This window comes from Pantherophis guttatus, chromosome 14, assembly GCF_059756535.1.
Source record: "Pantherophis guttatus breed Tessera chromosome 14, ASM5975653v1, whole genome shotgun sequence".
NCBI classification, from domain to species: Eukaryota; Metazoa; Chordata; class Lepidosauria; order Squamata; family Colubridae; genus Pantherophis; species Pantherophis guttatus.
The window spans coordinates 2353827-2374285 of record NC_142076.1 but is presented as its reverse complement, the minus strand read 5'-3'; the positions used below and the strand labels follow the sequence as shown (position 1 = coordinate 2374285).

General features: G+C 47.6%; 1 protein-coding gene across 2 annotated transcripts in view; it reads right to left on the bottom strand.

The window, feature by feature from the left end:
• Positions 1 to 20459, bottom strand: part of PRKCB (protein kinase C beta) — a 234733-nt gene that overhangs the window by 18168 nt on the left and 196106 nt on the right. For both annotated transcript variants that reach the window (XM_034420612.3, XM_034420613.3), the window contains exons 14-15: positions 12833 to 12913; positions 12602 to 12709 (exon numbers count right to left, since the gene is read on the bottom strand). In XM_034420612.3, coding sequence (XP_034276503.1) covers positions 12602 to 12709; positions 12833 to 12913 — 189 coding nt within the window. The remainder of the gene's footprint in view (positions 1 to 12601; positions 12710 to 12832; positions 12914 to 20459) is intronic.

Sequence of the window (20459 nt, the reverse complement as noted above, 5' to 3'; positions counted from 1 at the left end):
CATAATCCTGCTATCTGACCCTTTCTCTCCCTCTTCCTCTCTTCCTCTCTCATCTCTCAGAGGGAGCCCAAACAGCTTTTCTGGGACAGACTGAGAGGAGGGCAAATTCAGTTCAAAAGAGATGTGTTTGAAAGAGTCAAAACCAGCATTTTCAATTGTACACTGAAACTTCTAATACAGGTCGTGCCTGGGTAACGACATTAATTGGGACCAGAATTTCTGTCACTAAACAATGTGACCATAAAACACAACATCTCATGACCACATCACTTAGTGACAGAAATCAAGGTAATCCCCATTGCTGTCATTCACTGAATCCCACAGCAGCAGGTCTCCTTTGGAAGCCTTGGAGCACTGGAGATTGCCGTGTGTGAGTTGGAGAGGACCTCCTCACAAGCTTTGTGAAGGACTCAGAAGCATCGTAAGAAGGCAGCACATGATTTGGAGATGTGTGCACAGGGCCTTGGGAAGAAGCAGCTGCCTCACACAAGGCCAGGCCAGGCCAGGCGCATAGGGCCAGCAGTGGGAAGAAGAAGATGGTGAAAGTCAGCCGGACAGGTGGACATGGTAGGAGCTTTGTGCTGTGGTGTCAGGGTAGCTGGCTATGGTGCGAGGCTCGAGGTGGCACTCGTCGGTGGCAATGGTGGTGCCAGGAGCACTGGGGCTGAATAGGGGCTTGGTACCTTCAGCAGTCTCAGCTGGCTGCTGCTGCCCCTGAGCCTTTCCGTCAGTCCCAGGGCCACCAGTGCTGCCCCCCACATGCACACACACGACTGCATTTCAGGCACTTGGCAACTGGCTTGCAGCTTTCGGCAATCACACAACTGCATGTCAGGGTTCTCCAAAAGAATCAAAACTCCAAGGCAGGCATTTTCCTCAAAGTTTGAATTTATTAGAGATGTCATATTGGCACATCTGGGAAAACCCAAATCTGAAATCCCCCTGGGTTTTCCCACCCAAAATAAAATCAAGTTCCTTCCCCTGCATCCACATGTTCATCACCTGGTCCAATCAGGTCACTGTCCCAACTGTAGTTGACTTCCAATCACACCTCCCCAGGTGCTGGCTGAACATCCTTGACTCCCAAGGGAAAAATGTTGTTATGACTACACAGCTCACACTGTCTCCACCCCCGTCCTGTTCCTACAGCTTGCCCATCCACTGCTGTGGCAGCCCTGAAGACTCCAATTAAAGATGGCTCCAGTTTTTGGCAAAAAAAAAATGCCTCTAGGAGTACATTGATTTGCTTAATGACTGTGCCATTCACTGAAACGCTGCCATTAAAAAGTCATAAAATCTGGTCCAGACTTTTGACTGTCTTGACATATGATGGAAATTTTTGGCTCTATTATGGTTGTGAAGTTGAGGACTATCTGTAATTCTCCTTTATTATAGGCTATGTTAACTGAATCTTGCAAGTCTGAAAGTACGAATCTCCCACTGTCACTTTTTACCATCTGAATAGTTTGGATGGATCTTTTCTAAGGTTTCTTTCTCTGCCTGTTACTTAGTTGCAGGCTCCTCTCCCTTTTATCTGCTCATTGCTTAGGCAATATCTCTACCTCCCTCTTCCAAGGTTGTTCTCGTATTCTGTCAAGTCTAGCTAGTGGTGGGATTCAAGTAATTTAACAACCGGTTCTCTATCCTAATGATTTCTTCCAACAACCAGTTTGCCAAACTGCTCAGAAAGTTAACAACTGGTTCTCCCGAAGTGGTGCGAACTGGCTGAATCCCACCACTGGGTCTAGCCCAAGAACAACATCACACAATCCAGCCAAAGTTCACTTGTTTACTTGCTAACACCATAAAGAGAGAATCGTGCCAGACTAACCTACCCTACTATAATCTAATGGATGAACCCTGATAGATTCTAGAGAGTGGCTGTCCTAAATCTCTTCCTCTTCCCATGATTCAACTCCAGAGTGTGCTGTTTGTTGTCTCACCCCGTCTTTGGAAGGTGCTCCATTCTCCCTGGAGAACCTGCTGTGTTACTGTAGTGTGTCACATCACTTCCCCTTCTTAGACACATTCCATTACCTATTCCATTACAAGCACTGCTGCATGAATGGTCCTTGAACAAATGGTCCTAAGTGAGGACTACCTGTAACCAATGGAAGATCCAGAAGACTGGGGTTATCTGGGTAAGGTGGCTCTTAGGGAGCACCAGGCAGACTGGATTTTTGGTTAAACTGCAGTTTTCATGTAGTCTTTAACAGCAACACCAAGGAAAGCGCATTGTAACAGTCTAATCTAGAACTTCCTACTCTGAAGTGGACAAAAACTCTTCTGGTCCAGCTGGTTATGGTTTAGCTGGTTGCTGAACAATATTCTATTGATACAACATGGAAAGTGATGGTGTTTTGCAGCTCTTGTCACCACAATTTACGTCGGAGGGTGAGGCCATAGGATTCCATCATGTTCACTCTTGAATCCTGAAACCACTGGCGTCCAAGGTGTTGCTTCAACTGCTTCATCTCAGTAAATCAGGGAACCTCTAAGAGTGGTACCCAGAAAACCATCTTATCCTGCACCCTCATCGTCTGGAGTTGCAGAGCTCAATTAGGCATGTGGGAGGAACTGCCAGACATCTAGCAAACAGCCCTGGTGTTAGGCCAGATGCTGCAAAGTTAAATGAGATGCCCAAGGAAAATTTCAGGAAACTGTTCATAATCTTACATTTAAAATCCCCAAACTGTTATTTTACAGCACTGGGGAAATTTGTGTCTAGCCATCATCCTCAACTGGCGAATCGACCAGTTAAGCATCATTTAAAATTTAAGATTAGAACTGGAAGGGCTGCTGGTCCATGCACACTACCCCTCAGCTACTTATCAACACATAAAAACTCACCTTTCAGAAGATCTACACCAGAGGTCTTCAAACTTGGCTGCTTTAAGACTTGTGGACTTCAACTCCCGAGTTGAAGTCCACAAGTCTTAAAGCAGCCAAGTTTGAAGACCTCTGATCTACACAAACCCTGGTGGCATTCCAAGAGGGGGAATGTTGAAATGGAATTAGAACATAGAACAATAGAGTTGGAAGGAACCTTGGAGGTCTTCTAGTCCAACCGTTTTATCAAGCAGGAGACCCTATACTATTTCAGACAAATGGCTGTCCAGTCTCTTCTTAAAAGCCTCCATTGATGGAGCACCCATAACTTCTGGAGGCAAGCTGTTCCACTGGTTGATTGCTCTGTTAGAAATGTTCTCCTTTGTTCTAGATTGCTTCTCTATTTGGCTAATTTCCATCCATTGTTTCTTGTCTTCCTTGTTAGAGCATTAGAAAATAATCTGACCCCCTTGCCTTTGGAGAAGCCCCTCAAATATTGGAAGACTGCTCGGGGTGAAAATGTAATTGTAAAACTTTTACAATAAAAAAAAAAAATAAAAAAATAAAAAAAAAAGTGAAAAAAAAAAAATATTGGAAGACTGCTATCATGTCTCCCCTAGTCCTTCTTTTCATTAGACTAGACATACCCAATTCCTGCCACCATTCTTCATATGTTTAGCCTCCAGCCCCCTAATAATTTTTGTTGCTCTTCTTTGCACTCTTCCCAGAGTCTCAACATCTTTTTTATATTGTGTTGACCCGAACTGGATGCAAGTATTCCAAGTGTGGTCTTACTAAGGCTTTGTAAAGCAGCACTAATACTTCATGTTATCTTGATTCTCTCTCTCTCTCTGTTTATGCAACCTAGGATTGCATTGGCTTTTTTGGCTGCTGCCACACACTTCTGACTCATATTTAAGTGATTGTCCACTAGGAATCTAAGATCCCTCTCACAGTTATTGGCATTAAGCCAGGTTTCACCTGGTCTGTACCTATACAGTTTGTTTTTCTGGCCTTACTTTTATCAAAATCTTACTTTTCATCACTGGAGGTTTTTAAGAAGAGACTGGACAGCCACTTGTCTGAAATTGTATAGGGCAGGGGTCTGCAACCTTAAACACTCAAAGAGCCATTTGAACCCATTTCCCATATAACAAAGAGATAAAGTATCTTATTATTCACATCTTAACAGTGGCACATATAGCGTATGCTCAAAACTGGAAATCCGAACTTCTACCAACAGAAGAAAAAATAATTGCGAAAATAACAGAATGTGCAGAAATGGACAGACTTACAAAAGAATTGCAAGAGAAAGACGATACCGACTACTATTTAGTCTGGCAAAGGTGGTACTCCTGGTTAGAGGGAAAGATAGGACCAACAAATAATACATTTTGTCAATCTAACCAAGAAACACAGACAATCATGTAAGAGGCAAGATAGAATGATGGTGTAGATAAATACCTAGAAGGATGTCTAGAAAGTTATATAAATGTAGTTGATATTTTCATAAAAAAGAAACCTTGGATATGTATAAATGTCTAAATAAGTAAACATCTAAAATAGATATGTATAGATAAAAATAGACGAAATAGAAAACAACCACCGATGCAACAGCTTTCAGAAGTCAGTCAGTGGACTGAGTTAGTGTTGGTCTGTTTTTTCTTTTGTATTGTCTTCATGTTTGTATGTATTTTTGTTTTGTGTTTTTGTTTAATTTATAAAACCTTAATAAAAAAAAGAAAAGAAAAGAAAACACCGGGAACCACAAAATCCTTCCCGTGCCTGACTATCTCTTGAGCGGCCACAAAACTAGCCTATGTAGTTGAATTAAACGTTCTGTTTCCTTCTGAAATTTTTCTTTTCTTGGATTTATCCATGGTTGGCCTACCGGGGGTTGAAAAGCTCAATAATTGCATGCTGGCGGGTTTCGCACGTTGGCGGTTGTGATGCATATTTTGAGTGACAGGGAGCTGCAGCAGAGGGGTCAAAGAGCCACATGCGGCTCCAGAGCCACAGGATGCTGACCCCTGGTATAGGGCCTCCTGCTTGAGCAAGGAGTTGGACTACAAGACCTCCAAAGTACCTTCCAGCTCTATTCTGATTATTATTAATAGTAGCATTATTTATATTGAATTTCATTTTGTTGGTGATCAGGAGATCAGTTGTGTGCAGGGTTGTTGGTTTCAGTTGCATGCATACTATCTGGAAGGAAAAGATGAACACAGAAATTCTGGGTTTGCCCAATGCTAAAATAAGTCCAATTTACTGTATAATACATCCTCGTTGTAGTATCCTATAGCAGGGAGCAAGGTACACGAATGGTTGACTTGTTTAGGCAAAGCTGGTCAAGAGAGGATAGAAATTCTGTGAATGGAGATTGGAGCTTTAGTATTTTCTGATGGGGAGCAGGCTAGGGGGAGAGCCTCTGCCTCCTCAAAGGAGCCCTGTCTGAGCAGACCCCCATCCCCAGCAAGAGATAAGAAGCCGAGCCTTACTGTGGAGGAAATATCTACGAGTCTACAGCATCAAAGCAATTAAGTGCAAATGCTGCCACCCCGTTCAAAGAATAACGATCTGTTCTTGGAATCTCTTTTTCATTAACACCAAGAACACGAAGGAATTGGCAGCCTCCGGCCCTGAAGGCTTTGGCTTAATGAAACAGCTGGTTCTAAGCAAAAGCGGAGAATGCACAATGGCTGTTTATCTTCCCCAGCCTCCTCCTCCAGCCAAACCCTCTCTGGCAAGCAGGAGACGACGCAGCGAATCTGGCAGCAGCAGAAATGTTAATATCCTGGCCGTGGTGTTTGGCTTCCTTCCTTTCTGAGATGGAAGACAGATGGTAGATCCAAAGGCTTGATAAGCCTCGGAGGAAACATCCAAGAGGGACCCAAGAATAGCAGACCAGCCTTCTTTTCAGGCCTGTCGGGAAGGAGCCACGTGCCTCAGGAGGAGGGAAGGGCTAGGCTGAGAGTTCAGATCTGGCCAGGAAAGAACACCATCAGGAGGGCAGCAAAGAGCCTGCTCGCTACTGTGAGCAACTTACAATATGCTCCTCAGCCAAGAGACAGGCTTCAGCAAAGGCTGTGGTTCAATCAGAGGTCCAAACTGACGGCCTCAGAGTGAAGGGGAAGCCTGCTGCGCATCTGAAGGGGATGACAGTTGACACCCAGTTCAAGAGTCCCAAATCCTTTCATTGTCTGCTTATGGGAAGCCTCATTTGGCTGAGTGGGAGAAACCTTGTGGAGGTAGAGGCAATAACACCAACCGGTAAGTAGATGTTGTGGGCTGTTGGCCGCTGGTCCCTCCAGCAACTGGATCAGATGAGGAGGAGGCATGGGAGTCAGGGTCAGCATCAAGGCAACCTGAGAGCTCCGAGGGAGAAGAGGGAATGGAGCTGGCAGAGAGAGAGGGGTCCAGTGCCTGATGCGCGGATGCACAGAAGGCAGAGGAGAGGAGAGCAGTGGAAATCTATGGGCTGGTCCTTCGGAAGGAAGATTCCCCCGCTGCTAGCGAGGCCCCACCCTAGCTCTGGGGATCAAAGGCAGGGGTGAAGATGAATAGATGTGGCAGACAACTATTCATTTCCCTGCTGGACAGACTTGTTAGCCTGCGGTGAGAGAGAAACTTTTTGCCGGGACTGCTGGCGCTCCTAATAAAGGAATCATTGAGTTAACTTCGGAGGGTTTGCCGTGTTTGGGGAGCTGGGTCAGAATAGTAGAGCTTTGCTCCAGGTCCCACCTAGCAGGAGCAGGATGAGGCTCAAAGGAAATTACGATGTGCAAATGTCAGCCCTTGGCAAATTCGCACATCCTTCTTATTCAATTATTCCCACAGAGCAGAATGAAGAGGCTGAGTGGATTGTAGCATCTGATTGCAGGGGGAAAGGCCTGATCGGAAGAGGGCTGGGCCAGAAGTGCTGGCTTCTTCACGATGGGGAGGATGGAGAAATGGCTGTCTCCTTCTGCAGCCCGAAGAGGGTTCTGTGCTACTCCCCACCCCCGGCGCTCTGTGGCTGTGTCCCTTGTCACAGAATTAGCCATTTCATACCGCACCAACCAAGCTCCCACTCTTGGTGTCTCTTTATATACCCTGCAGAAGCAGCTCATTGGCAGAAGTGAGCTCGGTGGAATTAAACTTGTGCCATATGCGATGGAGGCGGAATGGCAAGTGGTTCCATTCCTAGCTCTTCGTTGCCAAGCGCAGGGCTGCCTCCTCCTCCTCCTCCTCCTCCTCCTCCTCCTCCTCCTCCTCCTCCTCCTCTTCTCCAAGAGGGAGGGACATGGTTTCAGGAGGCAAGACTTCTGCCCAGCCACCCTGCATTGATGAACTTCTCAGCTGCTCCGAGGATGAAGCAGGATGAAGCAGGATCCTCCGACCAGGATGAAGTTGTGTGTGTGTTTTCAGCAAAAGAAATTTCTCAGATGGATACACTGGTGTTGGAGGGGGGTGGGGAGCTTGCCAGGCACAGCACATCTCAGACAGCTTCGGCTGGTCTTGCCTCAGTTAAGCAAAGCTATTTCCAGCCAGTTGAGACTTTGCCCGTGGAGAAACAAGCCACACCATCAGCTCCATTTGGGAACATGCCAGCCAGATACGCTGCTACTCAACCGGCTGCAGCAGAGGCTGCCAGAAGGGGCACCGGTTCCCTTTGCCAGGGAGCAGCAGCAAGCTGGCTGTTGCACTGAGCATGTGAGCACTTCCTTGGGAGTGGGGGGTGCAGGGGAGGCAAAGCTTCTTGATGCTGCCAGTCTGTTCACCTGGAAACAGGGTTATTCCAAGCGCCTTTGAAAGTCCCCACACAGAGGTGAGAGCAAGCGCTCCTGTTTAGGTGTGACAAGCCAGGGGCTCTGGGGCAGCTGAAAAGAGACTCCAGAGATGATAGTAAAAGCTGTTGTTCTACAAAGCATCTCTTTCCATGAAAACACAGCACACACCTCTTTCACAGCCAACTCCACGCGCTACCAAAAGGGGAAGATTGGAACCAGTTCCACAAAGCTTGCTACTCAAGCTAGTATAGTCCCATCTGTGGAAAAGGAGCTCACAGTTTGAGTGACAGGACTGCTTCCTTCATTGCAAGCCCTTCAGTGATTTCAGCAAGAACTCCAGATCCTGAGCAACCCAGTTTCTGGGGATAAAGACTGTGGTGGGTTTAGAGTTGGGAGAGACTCGGGGCTCACTTAATATTGAGTCCTGCTCAACCTTCAGTGCAAGAGGTGTCAAGAACCACAGGACTGGGATCTGAAGTGCCAGATCAGGGTTGGCCCCATCTCAGTTCACCAGTGCCTGTCTTCTTGGCATCTGCCAGCACCTGAGGAGATTCCCTTGGGCCTGGTAGCTCAGGAGGCCTTACGAAGACCTCAGAAGCTGCAGTGGCTGATCGGGGCCAGAGGCTTCCTTTGCTCAGAAGCAGCTGAGCAGCAGCCAAGCATTCTAGCTTTTCGAGCCCTCCCTTGGAGGGGTCTAGAACCAGCTGGGCCTCAGGATGCGCACCCAAGTTCTCCTTTTCTCTTCTGCTCTGGGTCCATGTTCAGCAGCTGGAAGTCACCTCCTTCTTCCTGGGAATTGCTCCGGTCCTCCCTTGCAGCCAAAGTTGAATGCATTGGCCAGACAAATATCTCACTAAGAAGCAGCTGAAAAATAAACATGGCTGCTTTTCCCAGAGGCCATCCTCCTTTTCCGCCTGGGGCTGAGGGCTGTGTGTGTGTCTGTCTCCCCAGGCCTGGGGTGGTGGGGGAGGCATGCAACACCTGGTATCAAGAAGGCGTGTTATAGGAAGGATCCCTCCCCTTTTGATCATCAGAGAACACCTGCTGCGGATGTTGCTCTACAATACTATTGTAGCCAGGGCTGCCACGAGGAAGGAGATGGCATGGCATCACCAGGTTTTCTGAGGGGTATATTCAAGTTCACACTGCATGATTTTGGTGCGTACACAAATTTAGCATTATGTAAGTGTGTGTCATATTTTCCTCCAGCCCAAAATAAAGGCAGCAGTGCGACAGGAAGGGAGGGTGTCCACAGCTTGCTCCCCCTCCCCGCCCTTGCCTGCTTCCGTTGCTTTCCATTCAGCCTTGGCATTTGCCAGAAGTGTGAAAAGCCATTACTGAAAATCCAGCAGATGTTTTAATCAGTCTTATCTCTTGCCAATTTGCAGGGAAAGGAAATAAAACTGATAGGAAGTTCATCATGGTTATCTCTAAATTGCTCCCCCAGGAGAACCAGGCACAGCTTCCTGGAATGGTTTCAGCCACAGCCTGGCAGAGAGGCTGGCTCTGTCTTGGTTCCCGTCCCCACCCCCCACCCCGGATTCGCTGACCGCAGGGTCTTTGCGGCCCTCCAAGTAGAAGGAAGCCCTGAGACCTGCTGGACTCTTTGCCCAAAGCGAGGGAAGTAGGGAGGGAATGGGGGTCCCCCCTCTTGGAAGCCCAGCCCCTTCTGTCCAAAGGATGCACCCTGAGCAGCAAATGCTGGGCTGGGGGGCCTGAAGAACAACAGTTACTCCCCTCCACTGTGCCTTGGCCAGGTTCCAGGACAGAGTCCGAAAAGCCCCAGAGCCAAGTGGGCTGGGTTCAAAGGAGGACTGGGCAAGATAGTTATAGCATTAGCAATAGTACTTAGACTTATATACTACTCCATTGTGCTTTAATAGCTCTCTCTAAGAGGTTTACAGAGTCAGCATATTTCTCCCAACAATCTGGATCCTCATTTTACTGACGTCGGAAGGCTGAAGGGCTGAGTCAATCTTGAGTTGGTCAGGATCGAATTCCAGGCTGTGAGCAGAGTTTGCCTGCAATACTGCATTCCAACCACAGAGCCACCAGGGATCGTTTGTTAAAGGATGTGGAGACCTACAGCCTGCCCCACAGAGAGAAAATGGGAAGGAGAGGATGCCCATCTTCAAGATCTACAGCAGCGACCCCCAATCTTTCCAGTTTGTCAGACTAGTGGCATGGGGGAAGAAGGGATGGCTTTGCGTGAGTGGCAGGCATGCACGCAAGCACACACAACTCCATTTGTGCAAGTGGCAGGCACCTGCGTCTGTTGCTCACACAAATGAAGCTTTGTGTGTGAGCACATGTGCCTGCATGCAAGGGTACTTGCCCACCACTTGCGTGGCCCGGTTCCGAACGGGTCACGGCTGGTAGTGGGACGCAGCCTGGAGGTTGGAGAGCCCTGGTCAGAAGGGTTGTCCTGTGGAGGAGGGCAGGGCCAAAATCAGTGGAAGTAGATGCAGGTTAGCCATTAGGAGGAATCCTTAGAAGAGCAAGGGTCATCGAGGGTGGGCCAGATGGCCTCATTTGGTGCTATGATCCCTCTCACCGGAAGTCTTCAAACAGTCAGATCACCTTCTATCCGAAATACTTTGGCAGGATCCTTCCCTGAAGAAAGGGTTGGGCTAGATTCCCCCTGAGATCTCTTCCCACTTTATGCTTCCATGACTTGAAAGTAGCTTTGGCCAAAATATTTGCTTCCTCCCATGAAAAGCAAAACACAGACACACTTCGTCTGTCTGTCAATTGCTGAGACAAGGTCTGCACAGTCTGGGAACGTCCCTCAGGATCCGAGGAGAGTTGGCAACAAAGTTCCCATGGGGAAACTCAAGGCACCGAATTCACAGAAAGCCCAGCCAGGTTTTGGCTGCCCAGCCAAACTGGGCAGAGCTCTTCCCCCGCCCCCCCAAGGTCTGGGAAAGAGAAGGGTGGCTGCAGGGGCAGAATGCTCTGCAGGCCCTGTGCGGAATCACCAGCCATCAGCCAAGGGTCTCCGAGTGGCTCCTCACGGCCCCTCTGCGTAGACCCCTCCAGACAGTGGTGAAATGTAAAATTTGTTACTACCGGTTCTGTGGGCGTGGCTTGGTGGTGGTGGTGGTGGGTAATGTGACTGGGTGGGCGTGGCCAACTTTTCTTTTTTTTTACTTTTAAAACCATTTTTTCTACAACCTCTTCGGGCAAAAAAATGCTTTTAAAAGCCTCTGACGAGCCCAGCTGAGCCGCACGATCATCAGAGGCTTTTTTTTTACTTTTAAAAACATTTTTTTGGTGGAAGTGGTTGCAGAAAAAATGCTTTTAAATTTTTTTTTAAAAAGCCTCTGATGATTGCGTGGCTCAGCTGGGCATGGGGGGGCAGGGATGTTTGCTACCGATTCTCTGAACCACCCGCCGCCATTGCTACCGGATCGGGCAATTCGGTCCGAACTGGGAGCATTTCACCCCTGCCTCCAGAGGAGTTCCAGTTACTGCAGCCAAGCGGGCACAGGGAGTGATGGGCTCTGCGGGGTAAGTGGGCCAAGATGGGAGTGCTGATGAGTGGGGGGAATGAGAAAGAGGGCCATTTGAAGCAAGAGCTAACCACTCTGGGATTCCCTGCATTGCCTAGAGCAATTGGACTGAGAATGAATGAATGAATGAATGAATGAATGAATGAATGAATGAATGAATGAATGAATGAGCAATGATTAACACTAGCCCTGATGATGTTACCTAGTTACATCTGCAAGAAAACCACCAAGCTCAGAGAGCGCCAAGGACCCCTCATTTCAACCCTGAGCTACAAATATTCTCCTTTATGGGAGCAATGACTTGAATGCACCGGAGAGGGAGAATACCACTTTCTGAGAAAGTAAACTGCCCAACATTCCACAAGGAGCCTCACAGGCCTCCCCCAAATCCAGCCCCTGTGGAACAGCTTTTTCCCACCACGCCAGCCGGCCCCCAACCTAGCCTGGATTGCCATGGCACTTCAAAATGGCCACAAGTGACCTGCACCTCTTCTGCAAACCTCAAGGGCTTTGCATCACTCAAGGGACACATTTGGTTTTCAAATGCCCCCTCCCCAAAGTTTCTGGGGCTGCCCAGATTGACCTGTGGGGATGGGGGTGGAGCGCTGGAAGGGATGCTTAATGGTGAGGAAGCCCAATGGTGGAACCTCCTCTGATCTTCCAGCAAGAGAAGGTCGCCAGTGCATATGGAGGGCAGGAGGGAGAAGCGTGGCTGGATTTAAAAGAAAACCCAAGTCAGTCACAGTGTCTTGGACTTCAATCACTGAGGCTATTTCAGGATTACTTAGCCTTTACATTGTCAATTACTCAACGGGTGGAAAGACTGGAGCTGCAAACCTAGCAGGACCCCCTCACTACTTTTGCTGACAACAAGGGAGAGAGAGAAAATTTGGTCTCAGCTTTAGCTGTTCCCTTCCAGCCTCCATCCTGCCCGTCTCCTGATCATTCTGGTCACTACTAGGTGAGGCATTTTCAGGAAAATCCTAACCGATCTGTTCTGTCCACTCCAAAGGGAGGAGGGGAATATGTTTCGTTCGGCACTGGAATTTCCATCGTAAGAGCCTTGAGCTGTTTTTTTATCCTGTCCAAGCTGAGCCAAGGAAATGCCACGGGGCCCCTGCTGTCCCAGCCATAAATCCAACTGGAGCCTCATAAAGCATAAAGCAGAGCCCCATCAGCCCTGCACGTGGGACGGTTTCGTTTGCAACAGGATGCAGAAGAAGAGGAGAGACAATCGGCAGCCAACAAAGCAGCTCCGATGCCTGTTGCAGCAGCCGGACTCTTCCGGTCTGGGAGTGAGGCAAGGGAGCCAGTAGGGCCAACTTGTCCCACTCAGAGAAGGTGGGAAATTCAGTGCCATGTCCCTCCTGTGTCACGGCACCCCATCGTAGCTACTGCTGCCTATCCACAACTCAGCCCCTCATGCTGTGAGTGTGGGGAGAAACGTGCTCCCTCCTCCCCAACCCCAGGGGAGCTGAAGGCGTCACTCACCCCCTTGCAGATGGCCACTGCTTCTTTGCTCATGGATTTGGGATAGGCCACGTTGTGCTCCATGATCGACTGGAAGAGCTCGTCTTCATCTTCTCCTTCAAAAGGTGCCTGTGTAATTGGGGAGCAGAAGAGGAAGGGGTTTCAGAGGCACCCACTCTTTTCTCTAGGGAGCTCTGGGGATGCTCCACCCCAAAGGCAACCCCCCCCCTCTACAGCACAAGGCTGGATTACCTGCCCCGCCAACATCTCATAGAGCAAGACGCCGAAGGCCCACCAGTCCACCGATTTCCCATAGGGTTGATAGGCAATTATCTGAAAGACAACAGAAACCACATCACCATTATAGCAAAGGTCCCCATCCTCTGATCCACGGCCCGTTGGGAACAGGGCCACAAGTGGTGGGTGAGTATCTGAAGCTTCATTTGCACATGCATGTGATTAGGTTGAGAATGCAAACCTGTCCGACCCCCACCCACCCCCACTGCATGCCACCACACACCGCTGCCGGTCCATGCAGCCAAAAAGGTTGGGGACCACTGCATTATAGGACTAAGTCCATAGTCCTCTTAGTTCCACAGCCATGTGGTAGCAGCACTTTGATAGGAAATGTGGATAGGAGGGGAATTGTGCCCATCCATGGTGGCCAAATATCTTAAGGAGCCTGGCAGCACTTTTTCCGACTAGCACATTTGATTAAAAGGCCAACGTTTTTCATGAGCTGCAGCTCCCAGTTACAAGAAAGGCAAAGGAAGGCTGGTTGCTTAGGAGTCTTGCGCCATGGGAACCGATCCTCCACAAAGAAGGAGACGCGGGTGTCTGAAATGGCAAATCGTCTTTCCACCAAGCATGACCCCCCCAGCACCTGCTCCCTTATCTCGCTGTTTGCAGTCCTTATGCTACATATTTGTAGAATATTTATTATCTGACTTTCACAGCAAATACCCACAGAAGGGAGTTTCCATGGAAATAGAATGACACATCCACAAATAAAAGAATTCCACAAGAACAACAGGATATAATTATATAAATTCAACCAAATCTATACCTAACTTCCTCAGAGCAGTATTTCTCAACCGGGGGCATTTTAAGATGCGTGGACTCCAATTCCCAGAATTCCCCAGCCAGCATGGCTGGATGGGGAATTCTGGGAGTTGAAGTCCGTGTGTCTTAAAGTGCCCATGGTTGAGAAACACTGCCTTAAAACACCACATCTTTTAAAAGGATGAAAACAACATTAGGCCAGCCTCCACTGCCCGTGTAAAAGGAGACAAGCGTTCCCACTCGGGAGGAAAGGTGTCCTTGAAAAAGGATGGACTGCAATGAGGAAACCAACCTATCCTACAACTCCACAAGGCTTTACTGAAACTTAACTGGGCCAAAACAGAGCAGCCACAAGTACAAATCGTAAGAGCTTATAGTTTCTCTCTATGATGCATGAAGCCTTTTCTTGAATGATTGAATTTCACACACCTGTACACCAATAGTGGGTTTCAAAACCCACTGCTACTGGTTTGCTCGTGGGTGTGTGCTTACTCGCGTGCACGCACAACACTTCTGCGCATGCGCAGAAGCGTCCGCCTTGGTGGACAGAGCCTCCCACCACTGCCGCTACCAGTTTCCCTGATCCGGGGCAAACCGGTAGCAACCCACCACTGCTGTACACTGATTTATGGTAAGTATGAGGTTAAATGTGCATGTAATACTCCAGTATACCACTAGAGATAGTCCTCGACTTAACAATACTTCATTTGGTGACCGTTTGAAGTTACAATGGCACTGAAAAAAGTGACTTATAGTAGATACAGCTAGTAAGAAATAAATTAATGCTAATAAATTAGGATTAGTACCACTTTATAGAATCTTAGTAAGACCACACCTGGAATCCTGCATCCAGTTTTGGTCATCATATTACAAAAAAGAGGTTGAGACTTTGGAAAAAGTGCAGAGAAGAGCAACTAAGATAATTAACTGTTGCAGGAACTGGGCATGGCTAGTCTAGAGAAAAGAAGGACCAGAGGGGACGTGATAGCAGTGTTCCAGTATTTGAGAAGCTGCCATAAAGAAGAGGTCAATCTGTTCTCCAAAGCACCAGAAGGCAGGAAAAGAAGCAAAGGATGGAAACTAATCAAGGAGAGAACCAATCTATAGCTAAGGAGAAACTTCCTAACAGTGAGAACTATTAACCAGTGGAACAGCTTGCCACCAGAAGTTATGGAGGGTCCATCAGTGGAGCTTTTTAAGAAGAAACTGCCCAGCCACTTGTCTGAAATTGTATAGGGTCTTCTGCTTGAGCAGGAGGTTGGACTAGAAGACCTCCAAGGTCCCTTCCTGCTCTATTAGGATTCTGAAATGTTCCTGGTAGATGGTCACTTGGTCCTCCAATGACTTTGGGACCACCACCAATCTATTCTCTATTCTTTCTAGGAAAGTACAGTTCACGGAGTATAGGCCCGTGATGGCACGAGTGCCAGAGGTGGCATGCAGAGCCCTCTCTGTGGGCACGGACACCGTTGCCAGCTGCTCTTCTGGTTTCTGGCATGTGCATGCACTCCGGCCAGCTGGTTTTTGGGTTTCCGGCACTCTGGCACGCGTTCTGGTTCGGGCACTCGGTGCCGAAAAGGTTCGCCATCACTGGTATAGATAGGCAAACTTCCTAATTCCTACACTCAGGAATCTCCCAGCCATCTTGTCATGATCCACTTTCAGTTTTCTACATCTTGATGCTAATTCAGAACATGCACCAATAGCTTCTCTTGGTTGAGATAATCTACAGAAATACAATGGTCATCTTTTCAGCCTGCGATAGTCACAAAAACTCTCTCTGCAGACGTTAAACCACACTGCAGGCTGAAGAGCGTTCTGTGGCATTCACAGCATTATTGCCCCCAATCCAAAACTCTTAAAGATTATCCAGCATGACACCATGGCTGTGGGGGTTAAAAGCCCAAAAAATCAAGCAGAATTAATAGAAAAAACATGCCATCGCTTTTCTGCAGAAGTTCGTCTATCAGGGCAACCATGGCAGATTTTGTCCCCAAACCCTGCCTGAATCCAGAGTCAGAATAACTGATGTCTTCCCAAAGTGTCTAGAGCTGCAAGGATAGCCCATTCTCAACCATCTTGCCCCCTCCCCAAACTAATTGTGACTGGGTAGTAATTGGCAACATTCAGTGGATCCAGGGAGGGCTTCTACAAGAATGAAATCATTATTGTCCCTCCTTTAGGGCTAGTAGATTTTGGAATGTAGACCTGGCCTTGGGAAGGGTAGAAAAGATTATTCAGTCCTGAGAAACAGGAATTCTCAAGGCTCTTCTTCAATATCAACATGTTAAAAGCATCAACGCTTTTTCTGTCTTGCTTCAAAGCCCAACTTTATATTTCATAGTGACAGAAATCTATTGCCTGAACAATTCTGTTCTTTATAGATACAGATCATCACTTCTGAATATAACAAAATAACAGTTGGAAGGGAGCTTGGAGGTCTTTTAGTGCAAAGCAGGAGACCCTTCGCCATTCTAGACAAGCACCTGTCCAATCTCGTCTTAAAAACCTCCAGTGATGGAGCACGCACCACTTCTGAGCCCAAGCCTTTCTTCGATTAATTGTTCTCACTGACAGGAAATTTCTCCTTAATTCTAGGTTGCATCTCTCCTTGATAAATTGTTGATCCTAAGACTGGCTGCTCTTCCTACTTTATTTGTTTAATCCTCTAAGTCCCTTTTTTTCACTTTGCTCCTTGGTTTTCATTATTTGTGGGTTTGTGGGTCCTTTGCATCTTCAGCTTTTCAGATGTTGTGGCCTGCCAGCAGCCTGCGCAGATTGTTGCTGATCCCGACGACGAGGAGGCTGGTGTGGTGCTGCGCCAGCAGCCTGTGCAGCCGGCGCTCGAGTCGGACAGCGAGGAGGCTGAAGAAGATGTGGTGCCAGAGGCAGGGATTCAGTCAGGGCCTTCAGAACCTCCAGAGGCTCCTTTAAGTGAAGAGGAGGAAGAGGAGGAGCCTCTTCTCAATGCACGGGCACGCAGAGCTGCCAAAAGGCAGGAGTGGTTCCTCAGGAGGAGGGCTCCTTGAGAGTAAGGCTTGGGGCTACTTGGCCACTCCTTAAGCCTATTTAAGAAAGAATGCAGCTTGCAACAAGCTGCAAGAAACAACTTTAGTTCGCTAATCATCGCGTTGGGATTTCTCTGCAACCTTGCTTCTGGGCTTTCTGCCAACTCCAGTAAGACTCTGACTATCTTATCTGTGGAATTCTGGCAGGCTGTTAAGAACGCTTATTAACAGCCGGCATTTATTATTTGAGTAAACTAAGTTTTGTTTAGAGTTTGTGTGTGCTTGTTCTTTGGGATCCGTAGCTGCGGCAGAACATCAGAGTAGCATCAAGTAGCACAGATTAGTGATGGTTCTTTGTCCAGTTTTAAAACCATGCTCATCTTCTTCCAAATCAGGTCCCTCAATACATACTCTGCTTAATATATGTTCTATTATGTTCCTTTCTGAGAATATTTCTCATTCTGGGCTTTGGCTTCTCTTCCAGGCAATTTTCCTCCTCTTCTGCCATCCAGTTTGCTTTCTTCCGTTTCTTGGTCTTTGACAGTTTCACCGTTTCATCCTTAACAACCTCTTTGATTGCATCCGCAGTTTGTCTGGTTCTCTATAGGCCATCCCAGGTTAAGAAAGTCCAGCTGAAGGAGACGATGATGTAATATATGTAAATATAACAGTATATAGGGGATCAAATATGTGTATATAGTTAACAAGGTATGCTGAATATATAAGATATTTGTGTTATACTTTAGTGCAGGGGTCTCCCCCTGGCTGGGGAATTCTGGGAGTTGAAGTCTTCCAGGCTTAAAGCTGCCAAAGTTGGAGACCCCTGCTTTAGTGTGTATGGCGGAGATAATGCCAGGATGGTCACACCATGTCCAATTTCTTTTTCAAAATGATATATATAAATAATAATAAAAAAAGAACATCCAGCTGAAGGAGAAGCCCAAGATATGAATACTCTGCAAGTGACTAAAAATGGCAGACAGCTTTCTCTTGAGCCGACGAAGCACTGAAGCCACACAAGGTTTTCAGGAACCAGGGAAGCCACACTTTTAAAAAATACAGCCTGTTTTCAGCAGTTTGTCATCTTGAGGAAGGACAAGGCCATCCATTTTTTTTTTCTTTTAGTAACAGGCAGTCTGTCAGCTTCGAAACGGATCAGGCCTGCCGCAACCATCTTTGTTTCTCAGTTGGGAGGGGGGAGAGGTTGGAATGTCAGACCAGACAATAACAACAGATCATCCTGTGGGAACCAAGGTCATCTCAACAGGTGCTGGCCAGAGACTAGAAGGAATTGCCAGGGAGATGCCAGAACACTCAATTGGACAATGTGACCTGTGACAACGGGGGAGGGAATGATCTATTCTTTAATTATACTGAAACCGAGGGAAATAGTTAGAGCTGGTTTTGTTTTCATGAGTGCCGAAATGATCTATTCAATAAAACAGTTCATTGAGGAAGCTGTTCGTCTTAGAGTGCTGAATTGGTTGGGTACATTAGGCGGAACCTTCACACAGTCCCTACATAAGAAGGAGTCCCGGCTTAAATAGAAATCTGGGTTAAAGACAGAGTTAGGGAACGGGGGATGCCCTGTTATCTATGTGGTTCAGGACTTGAAAGCGATTCTTGTTGATCTGAAAATGGAGGGTTCAAGATCCTATTGTGGGAATGGGGGAGGGAGCCTTTGTTCTTCTGCTTTGGCTGACTTGGAACCTGCACACGAGCAACTCTTCCCCAGCGAGGCCCCCCCCCATCTCTTTGCTGTTACAACTGAGCTTTTCGATGCCATTTCTGGGTGCTCAGCCTGGCGATCTCCGGGTCTGAAGGCAGCCTTTGGGTTGTTAGCAATGCAGAAATTCCTGGCTTGGCAGAAACTGTTGGGTCCTTTCTCCGCTTCCTGCCTGTTTCTTGGGCCACACAGTCCAGCTACATTGTCCTCTTTCCACCGTTGTCATTTTGGTCTGCAGGCAAAAGCAGCACATCTGGGCTAGAGAATTGGGTTTGTCTGGTCCAGTGAAAAGAAGGACCAGGGGTGACGTGATAGAAGTGTTCCAATATTTGTCTGCAATGGTATAGGATCTCTTGCTTGAGCAGGGGTTGGACTAGATGACCTCCAGGGTCCCTTCCAACTCTGGTATTCCATTATCTCGCTTGCATCTTATTTCAGCTTGAACTTGACCGTCAAAATCATCAACCTCCTCCTCTTCCGCCTGAGTGGTTGGAGCATAAACGTGGATGATCGATATGTTGACGGGTTGTCCACAAAGTCTAATGGATACCCTTCCTTTGCTCTCTCCTTCCTATGAAAGCGGCCCCCCTGCCCCTCCTTTCCTTGCGGTGTCCCGAGTAGCAACCAGAACCCTCTTCTGACGGTCAGTGTCGAATTCTACTCCGTTTCCATTCACTGGTGCCTGTCAGTGTGTGGCTGTTTGATTTCATTTTTCAGGGTGTTGAGCTTTTCCCCACTTCCTGCTTCTCCTCTTCTGTGTTCCCAGGTAGCTCTGCCTTTGCAGCTTTGGCTTTTCTTTTTCTGCCTTGCAACATCTGCATCTGGACCTCCCGAAGGCTTTAATCTGGCCACATCGTAGCCACCATAAACACCGATGGGGCTCCAAAAGGTCCCCAGCTCTTCCTCAGTGGCTGTCATTTAACATGAGGAGCCCATCATCTGGCACTCTAGTGTCAATCATTTTATGAGGCCAGATTGAATGGCTTGGGGGGGTTGCGGCCTGCTACTTAATGCAAACCATTACATAGTTTATTTGTCTTAATTACAGATTTCTATTCTGAAAAGATTCATGTATTCAAACATGAATGCAAATTACATTTTAACTGAAGTGAAATATACACAGACTCGATCCAGTTTATTACCAGGAGAGGAGCTTCAGAAGTCTTCCTAACATCTCCAGTTGCTCTCAAACGAGACCAAGTGATTCCCAGGCAGCCTGGAACAAGCTGGTCCTTCCCACAAATGGCGATTCTCCAGGCTTTGAGGGGGAGCAGGCTCCAGAGAAGGCCAAGGCCAGTCACTTGAAGCCTTCCTCATCATCCTTCTTATCTGCTTTGCAGCTTTTCTAAACCATTTTGCATTAATTGTCTCATAAAACACTCTAAAGAGCAGAATTATGTCAAGAAGGCAGTCAAATGATGTATGCAAAGCAGCTAAATCCAGGCAAGTATTTCAAAATAAAGGGTGCCACCTAAGTCCAGCAGTCCTCTCCCCTGCCCCTTTTTTCCTTTCCCCTGTCATAATCCAACTTTTGAGCTCTCTGGTGCTTTTCTCCAGAAAGAGGAAGCACCAGGAGGCAGATCAGAAGGGAGATAAGTGGGCAAAAGCAGAGGACCTGTCTCTGATTTCTCCCTCACTTACTGTCCTCACACAACACCCTAAGCCAGCTGAGTTGGCTGCATTCATGCAACTTGCTACATCTGCTCTGCTTTCATTGGAAGAGTTTTCTGTAGCTTTTTGAGTAATCCAGCTGGCTTCTCTTTGGGGTTCCCTCTGACACATGTGGACATCCAGCCAGGAAGAAGAGCGGGGAGGCCAAGCATGTAGGCTGGTCTTCTGCAGAGCTCCCTGGCCTTGTGGTCCAGCTGGAGCAAGAGCTCTGCATTTGCCCAGCTGGAAAGTGCATGTAAAGGGAGGCAGCCTGACCTTGGAGATGTGGAGGAACTGACAAGCCATGAAGATGCAAGTTCCTCAGTCTCAAGCTTGGAAAGCTTGAGGAAGAAACTCAAAATCACCCCATCTGGATTTTGTTTGGTCTTAGATGAGGCAGAAGGAACCTCTGAACGTCTTTCAAGATTCTGTC